Source organism: Pseudorca crassidens, chromosome 8 (genome assembly GCF_039906515.1).
Source record: "Pseudorca crassidens isolate mPseCra1 chromosome 8, mPseCra1.hap1, whole genome shotgun sequence".
Lineage (NCBI taxonomy): Eukaryota > Metazoa > Chordata > Mammalia > Artiodactyla > Delphinidae > Pseudorca > Pseudorca crassidens.
The window spans coordinates 78,113,344-78,129,831 of NC_090303.1; the positions used below are offsets into that span (position 1 = coordinate 78,113,344).

A 16,488-nucleotide genomic window follows, 5' to 3' on the forward strand; every position below is an offset into this window, starting at 1 on the left:
TATTATTTTTATGTCTCCTAAGTATGTGACTGACTGATTATGATGAAATTATGGGTTGAAAATGAAGTAAAGCAGTCCCTAATTCCCAGGGAAAATTCATGGTTATAATGAAGAATACATATTACATATTGTAAAATACTTTAAAAGGAATACCTGAACCTTTTAGAGGCAGTTAGAATAGCCGTGAGTGCTCTAGATTAACATCAAGGGACTAGAGTTATAATACTAATTTTTTTTAAAGCATTCACATCTGGTTAACGTCTTTGGTTAGATAGATGCTGATGATTAGGGAGTAGTGCTTCCGAGTAAGATTGGTTAATTTTTATGATCTGTTAATACAAGTTTTCTTGATGCATAAAAAAATATGTACAGGTTACTAGGTACAGTATTGTTTTCTATGTATCTTTCAGTTTTAAAACCATAATTGGAAAATTTGGAAAAGTAGAATGTGAAGGGTCTCACCAAGAAGCAATGCTCTACAGAGAGATGGTTTTGAGAGAGATGACATTATAGACTGTTGTTTCCCTATGATTTTATTGATTCCTTCCTAGAGTTCCCTGTTTCCCTTCCTTAGTGAGTGGATTGCCATTAAAACCATTAGAACCATTTGACCCAGAGGGAATGGTCATATGTGTATCTTTTGCTCTAAGGGATGAATTATAATGAAAAATGAATGTGAGGAAAATGGGGGGATGAGTCTGTTTACTAGAATCCATGAAACTCGAAAATGGTAATGTCCCATACATGAGGTTCAGGTGTAAATTTGCTGCTCTGATCTTTTGTACCCTGAAGACTAAAAAAAGACTTTTCCTGCATTTCCAAACTGTCACACTCATTCTGTCCTTCTGGGCCCAATTTCCCAACCTTACTACCAAAGTAGTACTTACTGAGCTATTTCAGGTCCTTTGGTCAAATAGGAAGCTTTCTTATATTCTGACATCATTTTGGCAAGTTAAAGTTATTATGTATTATTTAGAATTAATTAGCCCAGCTGTTTATAGAGTTCAAAATTTGGTTCTTGAATTGTGTTAAACATGGTTTGACTTTGTAGCAATTGCTTAAGAGTTGCATTTTTTCCCCCCATTATAGGGTGAAAACTATCAAAAAGAACTAAATCAATGCCTATCTTTAGAGGAGATTAACTCAATTATGACTTTCATAAAGGAACTCAGGAGTTTGGGACAATTCCAACTGGTAAAACAAAAGTGACCTTTGATTCCTCTTGATTACTGAGATTACAGTAGATCAGCCATAAGAGACTTGATTTTGACTTAAAACTAGGTGAAGATATTTCTTTAAGGAATAGAAATCTTTGTAAGCTTCTTCTTTTCAGAGATATAAATATTAAGATGAGCAGAATGCATATTCTTTAAGAGTTTGCAGATAATACATGACTTACTAAAAGTGAAAGAATATGGAATTAATATAGCTGGCAGGATTTGATAGTTCTTAAGGGGAAAATGCTAACATTTTTCCAAAAAAGTTTGCTTTTAGCTTTGTAACCAAAATGTAACCAAAATTTCCTTCTGTTTATTATGCCCTTTTTCATTTGTGTAAAAGTAAATATTACTCAATAGAACAATAATATTTTTTAAAACTACCTAAATCTTAATTTGTTGTAACTCTGTAGCAAAATCCAAAGAAAGAAAACGTAAATAATTATAATAACTTTTACTGGTTTCAGCCAAAAAATATATATGGCATTTATTTTGTTTTCTATGTATTTTCCTGGATTCTGTTAAGTTATTGCTCAATATCAAAGGATAATTTATTACATATACATGTGCATGTTCAGTACTTGCCTTGTTTCCAGTTCCGCCCTTATATAGGTAAATTATATTGGATTCATATTTTTCTACCTAAGATGTGTTTATACAAAATATCTCTTTAAAATAGCATTTTAAAAAGTCTACTAATAATTTACTATTAATCTGTTTGAATAAAATATTTATTTTTTACTTAAAATAATCTGTGTATTCAGATGCTACTTGTATGAATTATAACCAAATTACTAAATTAATTAGTGAAGGTTTGACACTTGTTTTTATAATTTAGCTCCATATTTTAGAGGGTTCAAAGTAAGCTTATTACTCCAAAGATAACGTAATTGATGGGTTATTTTAGTTAATTTAAATATAGTAAGTATTACATTCATGACAGTTTGGGTCAATACTCTACAAAGATAATCAGAGACCTGGCTTCATCCTTCATCCTTCAATATCTTCAATTTAAGATATTGTGAAAGTAAAGAACATCTCTTGGCACAATGTGAAGAACAGAAGAATTATTTTGTAGCAGAAAGGGCAGACACTAATTTCCTGACTCTCAGAGTAGAAAGAGGATAACCATAGATTTTTTTTTGGTAGGATTAATATCTCTCACCCTGAGATTTGTAAGGCACTTGTAACCCAAGAGAATGTCTCCTCATTTTTCCTGCTAGCTGACTCACTGTTATTCAACTGTTTTCAGGTATCTATAGAAAGCAGATATCCATTTCCTTTCAATGAAAAGAGAAATAAAATTCACCCCATTTGAAAGTATAAACATCAGCAAAATTAGTTCCTTATAAAAAGTGGCATTTACCTTGACAGCAACACAGAAAATTAAATTATGGTTTAGATAATGGATTTTAAATAAATATCTGATTTTTTAAATATCTGAATAAATAAATATAAGGCCTTTCCTAGTAATACTACATTTTATTTTCGATAACTTATTCTGATATTCTGCTTTCGAATATTCCTTCTCAGCTCTTCCCATCTACTACTCCTGGGCTTCAATCTTTGATGCGTGAATTTCATGATATGGCAAATCCTGTGGGGAAACCTGGTTCCATCCTGACCCAATACTGGTCTCTTTTAAATGTATTCGAACAATTTCAGCTCCTGAATAAAAAGGCACAGCCACACCCGCTGGAATGGTAAGAGAGCCACAAATTTGAATTGTGCAACCCCGAAAATCTCTAAAGATTGATTTCAAAAGGCATTGCCTACATTAAAGAAAGCAACAAAAAGAAGTGTGTCCAAAAATTCATGCTCTGGAAAATAAGCTTCTTTAAAACATTGAAACCATAATGATTCTAGTGGTCTTCAAACACTGTAACAAAAATATATCCAACAGTTTTTCAAACCATCAGGACTTGACTCCATTCAAAAGTCATGTTTAAAATTAAAAGTTTCAAGCTAGTTTCATCCTGTGATATATATCCTTGAATTACGGGAGCATCAGACAGAGAGAATTAGGTGAGATTTGTTTTATGAACCATCAGTCAAAGTGGAGCCCGAGACAGTATGAGCATTCATTTGGAGTTTTTGAGGCATGACTTTATTCTAGGCAAAACCTATCCAAATTTATAAATATGTCTGTCTCTACCGCAAGATTAGAACTTTTTTTTTAGAAGATGGAATCTCAGAGAGAAGCATTCGGCCAGGAGAAAAGGTCCTTGGCCTCCTATGTCCACTTCCATTCTAATGAGGGGTAGTAATGAGTGAGTAAGCGGGTTGCTGGGCCAGAGAACATAGTAACACTCCCAGTTGCCAGAGGAAGGGGCAGTGCCTATGGTGCCAGCTAAGTCTGCTTCCCTTTTATATGATAGAATTAAGTGAGTATTTGACTTGTCTATTGCCAGGAAAACAGAAGTAAACCTAACCTCCCAAGGGAATGAAAGACTAGATGGCTGTGCACGATCATCAGTGTCTCTGAAGTTACCCTCACGAACAGCCTCAATTCTACTGACTTGTCCTTCATTTCCTTCTGCCTCGGGAGACAGCGAAAACAGTCGTATAAGAAACATTTTTTTAATAGTTCAAAAATACAAGTAATCACATATTCAAAGAATTCATAGGACATCTCCCAGGACCAGAACTCACTTTAATTGCCACATCTTTATGCAGCTGGCCTTATTCTCTCAATACTCCGAAATAATAGGATTGATAGAAGGTTTTGTTTGTTTGTTTGAAAATTAGGTTTTAAATAATACAGCCTACTGTCCCTTTGTTTGTTCTTTGCACTCACTCAATCCAAGACTGTCTCTTTCACTGTTGTCGATGAGGGAAGAACAGACTTGATTTACCAAGGAGTCTACTTAAGTATGGTTTTTAACTTTGGGTGAGTTCCTTTGAGATATGCAAGCTTTGGAAAGTTTATTCCCAAAATTTGTCTCAAGGTCCACATTTGTTATAAGGTTAAGCAATTGACTTAATTTCAGAATATTGAATTTAAGCCTAATTCTAACCCTAACTGATTCCTTCCAACAATGAAATTTACTAAAGGTCAGTTTTAAATATAGTTAGAAAAAGTCAGGACCTTTTTGAATCAGACAGACTTGGATTCAAAAATCCCAACTCTAGAGTTTATTAATTACAGCAGGTAAGATTTTCCTCTGAGTCTCAGTTTCCATACCTGTAAAATATGGATTATACCACCTACCAAGTATTGTTTCAAGATTACATAAGATAACCTCCATCATGTACTGCATAGTGTGTGGTGTGCTGCAGACCAGATAGGTAGTAAATATTAATATACTTTCGGTTTCCTGTTCCTATACCATCCAAAAGTCACTTCAGCATCGACAAATGGGGTATATGTTTTTCTTTCATTTATAGGAAAATCAAGGTAAGTATGAAAGCTTTATCTAAGTTAACACTAAGATAAGTAAACTTGAAGTCTTTATCAAGAAACAATTACATAAATTGTTTCTAGAACATTTTAAGAAAGAATACTCAATTCTAATTATCTTCAAGTTTACCAGTGAATGTATATATATTTAATTATCATTCATGTGTATTACAAGGAGGATGCATATGATACACATTTTCCAGATGAGGAAACTGAGGTGCTGAGAAGATGGGTTATTTGCCCAAGCCACGCAGCTACTTGAGTTGAGACTAGGGCCCTGGCCTTTTGCCCGTCGTCCAGTGCTTTACACCAAGACCTCATGCTGACAGGAAGATCACGTGTAGTCATTCATAATTGCCCTTATCTTCACAATGGTCTTCTCCAGTTTTTCATACCAAAAAAGCCAATTTTACGTACCTGTACTATCTGTGGGGTTTAATGCCTTCCTCCACCCTTTTAAATAAAGATCATCTGCTTATAGCAACAAGGTGAGGAGAAATAAAGTCAAAAAAGCAACATTTAGAAAAAGTGACACTTATGTCTGTGCCCTGAGGCTCAGAATCCAGAGGTCCCAACAGAATTAGTGGAAATCTTAACAGAATGAAAACACTAAAATCAATGTGTGTGTACTCTCTGCTAATTTTCACTTTACTGGAAATAAAGTAGCAAGTGTAATTTGCTCTAATCACATGCTTTCCATGAAAATACACATTGTCAAAACAAATAAGTTATTCACAAAATTACACAAGAAATCACTTGCAGGATGAGTAAACATACAAAACATCCCATTCCATTAAGATAGTAACATTTCTAAAATTCAGTTTACATGCATTTCAGGGTTGTATCTTTTATGAGCTTTGTTTAGAGTGTTTACTTCATATGAAATCAGAGATTTTTTTTTTTTACCTTGGCCTGGCACTCAGACTTCAAGTAAACGTATCTCACCCCATGCTTGCTTTATCTATTTCTTCATTCCTCGGAGGAGGAAAGTTATTTTAAAGTCCTAGACATCATAATTTTTCACCCCTGATTACATCGTTGCATATACTAAAGGGAAAAAAAGACTTTAAAAATAAAACTGCAATAACACGATCACACCTCCCAACATTAACTATAGTTTTAGTTCCTTGATGCTTCTTAATTTCCTATCTGATGCTTATATTTTAAGGGAATTGAAAATGCCTTATTCATCTCTACTAGTACAGTACAATATCTGGAACAATAAATCTTTATAAAATGTAATTTAACACAGAGCGTTTGATTGAATCTTCATAGCATCCTTGTGAAGTAAGGCCAGTGTTGTTATCTCTGTTTCTCTGGAGTAGAAATGGAGCCTCACAACCCAGCACAGTGAAGTGAAGTCACCTCCTGTCCAGTATTCTCTATCATCAGGACCAGCAATTTTTCTGTCTGCAACTTAAGATTACTTTGGTCCCAAATTTGAGGATTTAAAGGCCAATCTGGCTGAGCATTTAGTTATACAACAGAAAAATGAGGCAAACACACCAAGATATAACTAACCCTTAAAATTCATTCCTGTTCATCAGAGTTTAAGGATAGAATCCTTGGCAGGACAGGTCACTTTCTGCATGGTACGCTTCAATTTCTTAGATTATATGGATGTTCTTCTCAGTCTGTGTCTCAGAGTTTCCAAGGCTTCTTGCTTCAAGACTTTGTAATTTTAGCCAAACAGATTCCAATAGGAATGTGTGTTTCTGAATCACTTCAGTTGGACCTAGGCTATCAGAGATTGTTCCCTTTTGGACCAAAGAGTGACTTTTTGCCCTGGCTTTCTTCAAATGTGCTTCTGCTGATTAAAGATGATGAGATTTCCATCCACCTCACTTGAGACAAGATTGCCAGTTTTGAGGAATGAAATCCAGAAAGTTTTTCTTTGTGTTCATCAAAATAACTGTGCTCACACACAGGAAAAAAGATAGTGTGTTAGATGTAATTTCCATGAATTTTGTTCAGTGCATTGATCCAGAGATGTTTGATATTGCATTCACAGGAATTCTTTCGCAGAGGATGAGAACATGAAAAAACCACAAGTACCATTTAATGCAATTGAAAATAAAAAAGGTAAAGGATGTAGTCCCACTTCTTTCTACATGAAAAACAAGTATTGTGTGGCCAAAAACATAAAAAATGTTTAGCTTTATTAGCAATCAAAATTAAACTGGAAAATGCTGTTTTCCCTCAAATTTGGAAAGATTTTTCCTCTTGAAGATAATAGAGTTGGGAAGAGTGTAGGAAAATGAGTATTCTCATGTTGCTGGTGGGTGTATAATTTAGAACAATCTTTCTTAAGGGGCCGTTTAACAACATGTAAGAAAAGCTTTAAAAGTTGTTCTTACATACCAGAAATTTCACTTCCAGATATTCATTTTAAGGAAATGATTAAGAACGTACACAAAAATTTAATTACATAAATTACTAATAAATGAAAAAAATAGCAACTACCATTATTGCAATAATAGTGGATTGGATTAAGCTATAGTCATCCAATAAATTACTATAAAGCCATTCTAATATTGTGGGAAAATAGCTATACATTAAAGATGTTTAAGATATATTATTAAATGAAACAATTGGCTACAAGCAATATGGACCTTAAGGAAAATTAATGGTGATTTTGATTTTCTCTCTTAAGCTTATCTCAATTTTCAGTTTTTTCCCTTCTAAAGAACATCTGAGCTTTATGTCACATGAAAAGAAAATGTTTCTAATTTTCAGAAGAAAAAATGAAAAGAAGTACATGTGTCTACATTTTTTTAAAAAATCCAAGTTTTCCTATTACATATCAAGGTTTAATCCAATGTAGTGGTTCTGGGTGTGTAGCCCCTAAACCAACAACATCAGCATCATCTGGGAAGCTTGGAAAATTCAGATCTACTGAATCAGAATTTCTGGGTATAAGGCCCGGTATTCTTTATTTTAACAAGCCCTTCAGATGATTCTGAGGCATGCTAATGTTTGATAATAAAATGAATCAATCAATAAGGTCAGGGAAGAACTGATGTTAAACTGCTGTTCTGATTGTCTTTCTCTCTCCCACCATTTTTTTCTTCTCTAAATGATTTCTTTATGCACTCTGTTTTTATTCACTCGTTTGTCCCATTGGTATTTATTAAGAAGTCTTTTAGATAAATGTTTAGTTGAATTTAGAAACAAAGTAAATATCAGTGGAACCAACTGGATGGAATTTATGTAATTCTAATGATTTGAGAAATTATAGCCATAAGATCATAGAACTAGAGGAATTCTGATAGATCAACTTCAAGCAATAGATGGCATTTAGACCATTCATTTTTCTCCCTTAATATTTTCTTATTTGAAATAATTATTTTTCTGCAATTTGAACCAAATAGCTTCTTTTGTTTTACTCTAGCTTTCAGTTTAACTTAGAAGTGCTTTCTGATGTAATAAAAATTAAATAATAAAATATGTGTTTTATTAAATTATCCTGAGTTTCAGATACCTGAATATGTATTCTTTTTATTTTGATTAATAGTTTCATTTTTTAATTTACATTTCTTTTTTTAGCTGCAGTTCCACAAATTATTAATGAAACCAAAGAAATACATTGCATTAATGGTGAGTTCCAATGAAAGTGCTTCAGAATCATAATCAACAGTTAGGTTGAATAAATCATCATATTGGGACATCTTTAGGCTGATACTGTATTTTATGTAAATTTTCAGAAGTTATGAGATTTCTGAATGAATTCATGTTTGCTACTTTTGTATAAAAAGATTTTTAATTTTCCATTTTTGAAAATCAAATATTATATTTTTATATTTAAAGGCAGTAACTTCCAAACTTATTTTGAGGGGCCCTAACGGTGCTAATGCTTTGCCTTGGGGACTCTCAGATGGAAGAGCTTGGCATCTCCTCTATATATTGATTTTTAGGACTCTCACTACCCAACAGTGATCCTTTTCTCCCAGATTGTTGATATAATGGATAGTACTTGATTTGAGTTTTCTTTATAACAATTGAGAGTTTGGTTTTTTTTGTTTGTTTTATTTTTTTGCGGTACGCGGGCCTCTCACTGTTGTGGCCTCTCCCGTTTGCGGAGCACAGGCTCTGGACGCGCAGGCTCAGCGGCCATGGCTCATGGGCCCAGCCGCTCCGTGGCATGTGGGATATTCCTGGACCGGGGCACGAACCCGTGTCCCCTGCATCGGCAGGCGGACTCTCAACCACTGCACCACCAGGGAAACCCCACAATTGAGAGTTTTTAAGCCAAATTTCAATTTCTTTTCTTAAAATTCATGATTTTTTTAACCAAGGTATAATCAATAATATAAATACATATATAATAGTAATATATTTTAAGTATTATATAGATTTTTAAAATTTTAAATAATTTTCTTCATTCTGGTCAGTATTATTCCAGTGGTCTTGCAAATATATCATTCTAGGGAATCTTACTGACTTTTCCAAGACCACAGTGCTATTAAATGCACGAGCTGGATCATGAAAATGGGTCTTCAGATTCTTTGTCCAAGGCTCATGTATTATCTTAATATCCTATAATAATATGATGGAAAAATAAGAATTCTATTTATCAGGTTTGTTTTTTGGCAGTGTATACGTTTTTAACATATATATGTGTATATATATATAATTGGTGCTGAAACATACACAGAAAATTTAGCCTTTCAGAAAAAAATCTATTCTGATAAAACATTAAAGGTGAAAACAATAAAATTTATGGACTAAGATCTAATTTATGATAAATAGAAGTCTTCCAATTTAATAAATCTAATTTGTCTCTTCTAAAATGCAATTTAATTCATTCACTGTGTTTTAACACTATCATTAAAATCACGATAGGTTGAGAGGTGATACAATAATGTGGTTTAATAGAATCAACAAATACATCCAATTAAAAAAATAGCACTTTGAATCAGGGAAAAGTAACAGATATACTTACACTATTCCCTCCCTGCATTTATCATCCAATCTCCCACTTCTAGAAAAATACATGCTACTCAGTTCTCTTGGGAGGCTGGTACCCAGTGTGTAGTGAGAAAAGGACTAGTTTTGAGAAAACTAGGAGCAAGGTTAGAATGAACATTCGTTGAGCGTCTAGTGTGCCAGGATCTGGGTTAGATCAGGAAAGCCACTTCACCTCTTTGGTCTTTTGTTTTCTCATTTATAAGAGGAACGATTGTACAAATTAATCTCTTTTTTTTTTTTTTTTTTTTTTTTAGTTTTCAGGTAGCATAGGGTAGAGGATACAAACACGTTAAATAAGCTCTTCAACTTTGTTCATATTTTTATGTTGATTAAAAACTAGTCCTACCTGGGTCTTCAAAGTTAATATTCCTATTTTTACGGTATAAGATTTTAAAAAAATAACTCGATGCTTTAGAACAAGTGGGATTATCTTTCAGTGTCTAGGCTGTTTTTGTGTTTAATATGAGTTATGATTATCCCTCAAGAGGGCAACAAAATTCTGCAGTTAAAAGAAATCCATTAAAAGCAACCAAGACTTCAAACAGCTTTCCCATATATACTTGCCAAATACGTTAAGCAGCCTGCTACCACCTTACCTCACAGTGGGTTCTCTGCAGAGCTAATGTAAGCTGGCCTGAGACAGGTTGGGACTGGATTGGGAAGGATGCCAAGGAAACACCAGGTGTTTGTAGGCAGCACCACTGATGATTCAGTTGGAAGATGATGTCAGGACAAAATCAGCTTTCAAGCGGGGGTCTAGGATGCAGTACATAAGCCAGAGGTAAAGAGTTTCTGATGAAACCAAAAACAAGCACTTGCTAAAATCTTGCTTAAGAGAATGATTACACATTTTCTTTCATTTAGGGCTGAGTTTCAGTGTTGTAATGGACAGGCCCCATTGAAAATGTTCACTATTAAGTGAAAGTATAAACTGCGAGGAAATTAACTCTCAGTGACTATTTTATTAAAATATATAAAGTTAAAGTATGAATACATTTCCTCTGATTACTATTTTGAAAAAAATCTTCCACTTTGTTATCCATCTAACTGGTTCTGAGCATAAAAGTGTAGCGCACGTATTCATATTCCCTTTCTGCCTAAGAAATGGTGCTTTTGAAAGCACATTCCATATCCCTGAACTCCAGCTTGTTTAAAGTGTTAGATTGGGTTCACAGTCTCCATTTGAATCAGATCTCATGACCAAAAGTAACCTGTTTTTACTGTGCTTATCTCAGTGCCTTGAACATAGACTATACCAGAAAAAAAAAATCTTTGATGAAAAAATGAATGTGTTATTAATAAGTGGTTGAATTCAAATGAAAAGCTATGGTCCTTTTCAAGGTTAAATCTAATAATACAGTCTCACCCTTATTCTTTCATTTTTTTCTCTTTCATTATAAAAAAATTTATGAGCTGGTAGGATTATTGAAATTATAGATGAAGTCCACCTACATCTGTCACCCAGATAGAATCTTTCGTAACTAGTAAAGTCAATCAAGCAGGTATTTACCCAATTCATTGAGTTATTCAACCAAACTGACTAATTTTTATTGACTTTTCCCTGAAATGAAATTACAATATATCTATTTTATTATTATTGTTCCTAATTTGTACCAGAGTAGTTTTTTCTTTGACCAGCTGAGAAAACTCTCCTAGAATGTGGGTCAGAAATACACACATTTATTCACTTTCATTATTTTAGGGCACGATGGGAATTAAACTGACACCTAGTTCTCAGAACTAGAATGAAACACCTATAAAGTTGGTGGTATTCATTGCCATGGATTTGGTGATGCATCTGTCTCCGTGTCTGGCAGAGAAATATAAAACTTTTGGTATTGTTGAATCACAAAGTCCAGGATGTGATGGGAGATGGGAAGGAGAACCAAGGAAGTGGTTATGAGATGCCTTGTAAGCTTTACTGGGAACTTGGCCTAGATTCTGGCAGTGATGAGAAACTGTTAAAGAACTGAAGCCAAGTCATCAGATGTGATTTTAGAAAAATCGTTGTGATAGCTCTATAACAATAGAGGAAGAGACAGCAGTTAACAGGATAATCGACTTTTCTTTAAGTGCAGGTGTATAGCTTCCTGTGGCAAATTTGGTGTTATCCTTTTTGTCGCTATGTTAAACATCATTGAACATCTTATTTAAAGGCAACAGAAGACATTTTCATTTTACTGGTTTTTATAGAATTTCCTATGTTTACCTTTACTGGAATTTTGTTGACTGTTGAAAAGTATTTCTGGCACAAAATACTTGTTAATATTTCTTTGAAAAACATTTGCTTTTGAGTAATTTGTTTATTTCAAATATGAACATAATATAGTTTAGCAGTGGCTGGTGTATGTGCCTAGAAACATGTTTTTAGTTTTTTCTCACTAAGATACTTTTGCAAAAAATTGAGTTATCAAATAGAAACATTTTTTTTTAAATGGCTTAGAATCAATTATATGAAATAATATGCTAGGTTCTGTAGCAGGGTTGAGCAGAGGATAGCATTTCCTTCTTATACTTTAGGGTACTTTCTTAGGTTAAGGTGGCCGGAGTATGGAGGGGGTCTCATGGTTTTGTGTCTGAGTGTTTGGCATGATATTGGATTTCACATTCTTTGCTTCACCTTCCTGCCTGTAAGCTACATATCAATCCAATGGCAGTTTAATGACACTTCCCATCAAGAAATTTTCCTTATTCCCTGCTGGTATCCTTCTGTCACCACCCCACAGAGTCATCTCCCCCCCATTTACACAGTTGCTTGATATATGCAATAAATGTTATGAAATGTTATCATTCCACTGGAGAAACATTTTCTGACCTTCTGTGCCTTTAAACTTTTAAAGGCTGAGCGAAAAATATCAACTAAAGTCAACAACTGTTATATGAGGCAAGGTCTACAAAATTTGGCAAATAGAAAACCCAGCTGAAGCCACAAATCAACTATGACCAGAGGACCAAATGGAAAATCAGCAGTGATCACTAAAGTTATGCAAAAGAATTTTAAAAACCTTAATCATATATGATTTTTAAACATTTATCCATGCCGCAGGTGTTTCTATCATTGTTTTATTTTTTTAAACAGATAAAGATGCACAATGTCATATCAAGCAGATCTTCACACATCCGCATTTGGAACTAAATCCTGAATTTAACTCAAAGATCAAAGATTATTACTCTGAAGTCCCATTTGATGTGGTAACGCTGACAATTGGAGCAGAGACTTCTAAGTGTCAGTGCAAGGTGTACCTGCAGGAACGGGCAGGACCAAGGTATGAAGGAGCTGACAGGGGCTGAGGGGAGACATCGTAGCGGGAAGCACACCTTGGAAGCAACCTTTGAAGATGGTTCAGAAAACCTGAGGCACAAGATCTGTTGGAGGGATTGCCAGGGTGTGAAATACCTCTGCTTTACAGATGCCATGTTGTTAAAAAGAACACATGAGTGCTCTACTGATCTGTTAACAATCTTTGTGTTTAATCTTTGTAACAATGTTGTAACAAGAGAGGATCTTGTGATATGAAAAGTATCAAAGAGGACTCATTCAGGGAAAATTGAGTTTATTGTTATCTTTATGTTTTTAGGTAGTTGAAGAGTTCACCCTTCTGAATAGTAGCCTCCTCTACCCCAACCCAGCTCCTCAAGTTTTTGAAGATTCAGGTGTTGATTACTTAATAAACATGTTGGTGACAATTTGTGGACATAGTAACACTAACTTGCTTAGTCTCATGGGATTTTTTTCTATTGACTCTTTTGAGAGTCATCAACTCTTTGGTTTATAATTTGAACAGAAGATAGAATTTTATGACATTCCATGTCCACGGCAAGAAATATACTCATATTCCTATGTTGTATGGAAAGAAATGCACCCAGCATTCCTGGGAGCTCAGAAAGTATAATAGAAAGAAAAGAGGATTCAAGTCAGGCCAACCTGGATCCCAACCCTGACTCTACTATACTCTACTATATTTAAAATGGGAAGTATCATAGTTTTTGTATGGAGTTGTGAGTATTAAATGAGATAATATATGACCCTGACAGGTGGTTAATAATATTAGTTCCCTTCCCTGTAATTGATAGGGGACATGACTTGCTCTGCAAGATAACTCTTGGTATACCAAAGCACAATGAAACATAAGTTAAAATAGTTTTTTCACATTTTAGGTTTCTTATGAAATGGTGCAGATCTTATCTGTTTTTAATGAAAATTGTATACATTTAATAAATATTGATGTATGAGTCAATTTGGGTTGTCTCTCTCATTCTCTCTCCAGCTTTGCCAACTACCCTCTGGGCTTAGGGATGAACAAAATCTCAATGCTTGTGGTGGATGAATCTCCAATCCAAGGTGAGACCCTGATTACATACAAACTCACCATCTATAGAGAAGACCGTCCAAGTCTGCCTTTGTTTGAGGACTTCGCAGCATGCGGTTTTGTGCAGGTAAGTGAATTTTACATTTGCACATGGGTTGAATTGGGAGTGATCCTTTAACCCAGGTGAAAAAGGCCAAATGAAAATTATTAGAAAAAAGTGGATGCTTTCAAATCCAAATAATTGTGGTCTCATTTCAAAAAAGAGTACCAGCCAGGTATCTAAGATACCTTTTTGTGAGTGATTTTCTTTTAAGTGTGGTGGCTATTCCCTGCACTTATAGTGTGCAGTGGATTTATTGTGGTTAATATTGAAAAAAATGTCTGAGTACTCACACTTAGTTATGAAATTGGTTTTACATTTCCTGTTTAAATTGTGCTGTGTTTCTTGGATTTGGCCCTGGAACTACTTTGAAATTTTAAACTAGATTCAGTGGAATTTGTTTTAAAGAATAAGAGGAAAATTTATGAAACTATTTTATAAAAGGGATACCAGATGAATGAAATTAAATTTCCTTGGGTAGATACATTTCGCCTTCACTTCTTGTACCTTATTCATTTCCAAAGTTTGCAGTTGCTCCAGTGAGCAACACGTACCATTCTGTAGCCCTGTTGATTTTGGAGGAGGGTGAACATTACCCAGAGACTTTGTCTTATTTGGTGGTTCTTTCTTCTGTGTTTTCATTTTTTAGGAGTCTGTGTATAACCTTCTATATTTGCGTACATCATACACCCTGGCTACAAGTGATTCCAGGGAAGTAGTAATTGATACTCTTACCGTATCTACTAATCCACTTAGAATAATTGCACCTATGTCGTATCTCAGTGATTGATATGCTAGTGGGAGCATGAACCACAGATGGTTAATAAACGAGAGAAATGGCTGACTGGGCCTCAGTGAGTAGGATGGATACCACGTTTTCCTAAATGTAGTGGCCATATAGAGTGTTCTCTCCCCTCTACCCACCACCACCACAATCTCATCTCTTCTCAAGAATTTAACACTATTTTGTAAGGATACTCATTGCTGAGATTTTTATTTTTCAAGAAAATATAAAAGAAAGGTTGCTTCAGAGGTTGTTTCCAAGGTGTGCTTCCCACTATGATGTCTCCCCTCAGCCCCTGTTAGCTCCTTCATACCTTGGTCCTGCCTGTTCCTGCAGGTACACCTTGCATTGACACTTAGAAGTCTCTGCTCCAATTGTCAGTGGGAGGGAGCTGTGAAGGAGGAAAGGTTTCCACACACTAGGAAGCCCCTTCACGGGAGGAGACTGTGGGTAGCAGAGCGGGGAAGCTTCAGAGCCACGGAGGAGAGCGCAGCAACAAGGGTGCAGAGGGCAAAGTGGAGAGATTCCTGCACAGAGGATCGGGGCCGACCGGCACTCACCAGCCCGAGAGGCTTGTCTGCTCACCCGCCAGGGCCGGTGGGGGCTGGGAGCTGAGGCTCGGGCTTCGGTCGGAGCGCAGGGAGAGGACTGGGGTTGGCTGCGTGAACATAGCCTGAAGGGGGCTAGTCCACCACGGCTAGCTGGGAGGGAGTCCGGGAAAACTCTGGACCTGCCTAAGAGGCAAGAGACCATTGTTTCGGGTGCGCAAGGAGTGGGGATTCAGAGCACTGCGTAAACGAGCTCCAGAGACAGGCACGAGCTGCCGCTATCAGCGCAGACCCCAGAGACGGGGATGAGACGCTAAGGCTGCTGCAGCCGCCACCAAGAAGCCTGTGTGCGAGCACAGGTCACTATCCACACCACCCCTCCCAGGAGCCTGTGCAGCCCGCCGCTGCCAGGGTCCCGGGATCCAGGGACAACTTCCTGGGAGAATGCATGGTGCGCCTCAGGCTGGTGCAACGTCATGCCGGCTTCTGCCGCCACAGGCTCGCCCCGCATCCTCACCCCTCCCTCCCCCTGGCCTGAGTGAGCCGGAGCCCCCAAATCAGCTGCTCCTTTAACCCCGTCCTGTCTGAGCAAAGAACAGATGCTATCAGGCGACTTACATGCAGAGGCACGGCCAAATCCAAAGCTGAACCCCAGGAGCTGTGCGAACAAAGAAGAGGAAGGGAAATCTCTCCCAGCAGCCTCAGAAGCAGCGGATTAAATCTCCACAATCAACTTGATGTACCCTGCATCTGTGGAATACCTCAATAGACAACGAATCATACCAAAATTGAGGCAGTGGGCTTTGGGAGAGGCTGTACACTTGGGGTTTGCTGTATGTGACTGACTGGTTTCTGGTTTTATGTTTATCTTAGTTTAGGATTTAGAGTTTATTATCACTGGTAGATTTGTTTATTGATTCGGTTGCTCTCTTCCTTTGTCTCTTACATATATATATATATATATATATTTCCTTTTTCTCTTTTTATGAGTGTGAATGTGTATGCTTCTTTGTGTGATTTTGTCTGTATAGCTTTGCTTTTACCATTTGACCTAGGGTCTGCCTGTCCGTTTTCTTTCTTTCTTTTTTTAATACAGTTTTTAGCGCTTGTTATCATTGGTGGATTTGTTTTTGGTTTGGTTGCTCTCTTCTTTCGTTCTTT

General features: G+C 36.1%; 1 protein-coding gene across 7 annotated transcripts in view; it reads left to right on the plus strand.

Moving 5' to 3' along the window:
- Positions 1-16,488, plus strand: part of CPED1 (cadherin like and PC-esterase domain containing 1) — a 300,373-nt gene that overhangs the window by 128,913 nt on the left and 154,972 nt on the right. For all 7 annotated transcript variants that reach the window (XM_067746835.1, XM_067746829.1, XM_067746831.1 and 4 more), the window contains 6 exons: positions 1,090-1,194; positions 2,751-2,920; positions 6,629-6,699; positions 8,164-8,214; positions 12,665-12,851; positions 13,854-14,022. In XM_067746835.1, the coding sequence (XP_067602936.1) occupies positions 1,090-1,194; positions 2,751-2,920; positions 6,629-6,699; positions 8,164-8,214; positions 12,665-12,851; positions 13,854-14,022 (753 nt within the window). The remainder of the gene's footprint in view (positions 1-1,089; positions 1,195-2,750; positions 2,921-6,628; positions 6,700-8,163; positions 8,215-12,664; positions 12,852-13,853; positions 14,023-16,488) is intronic.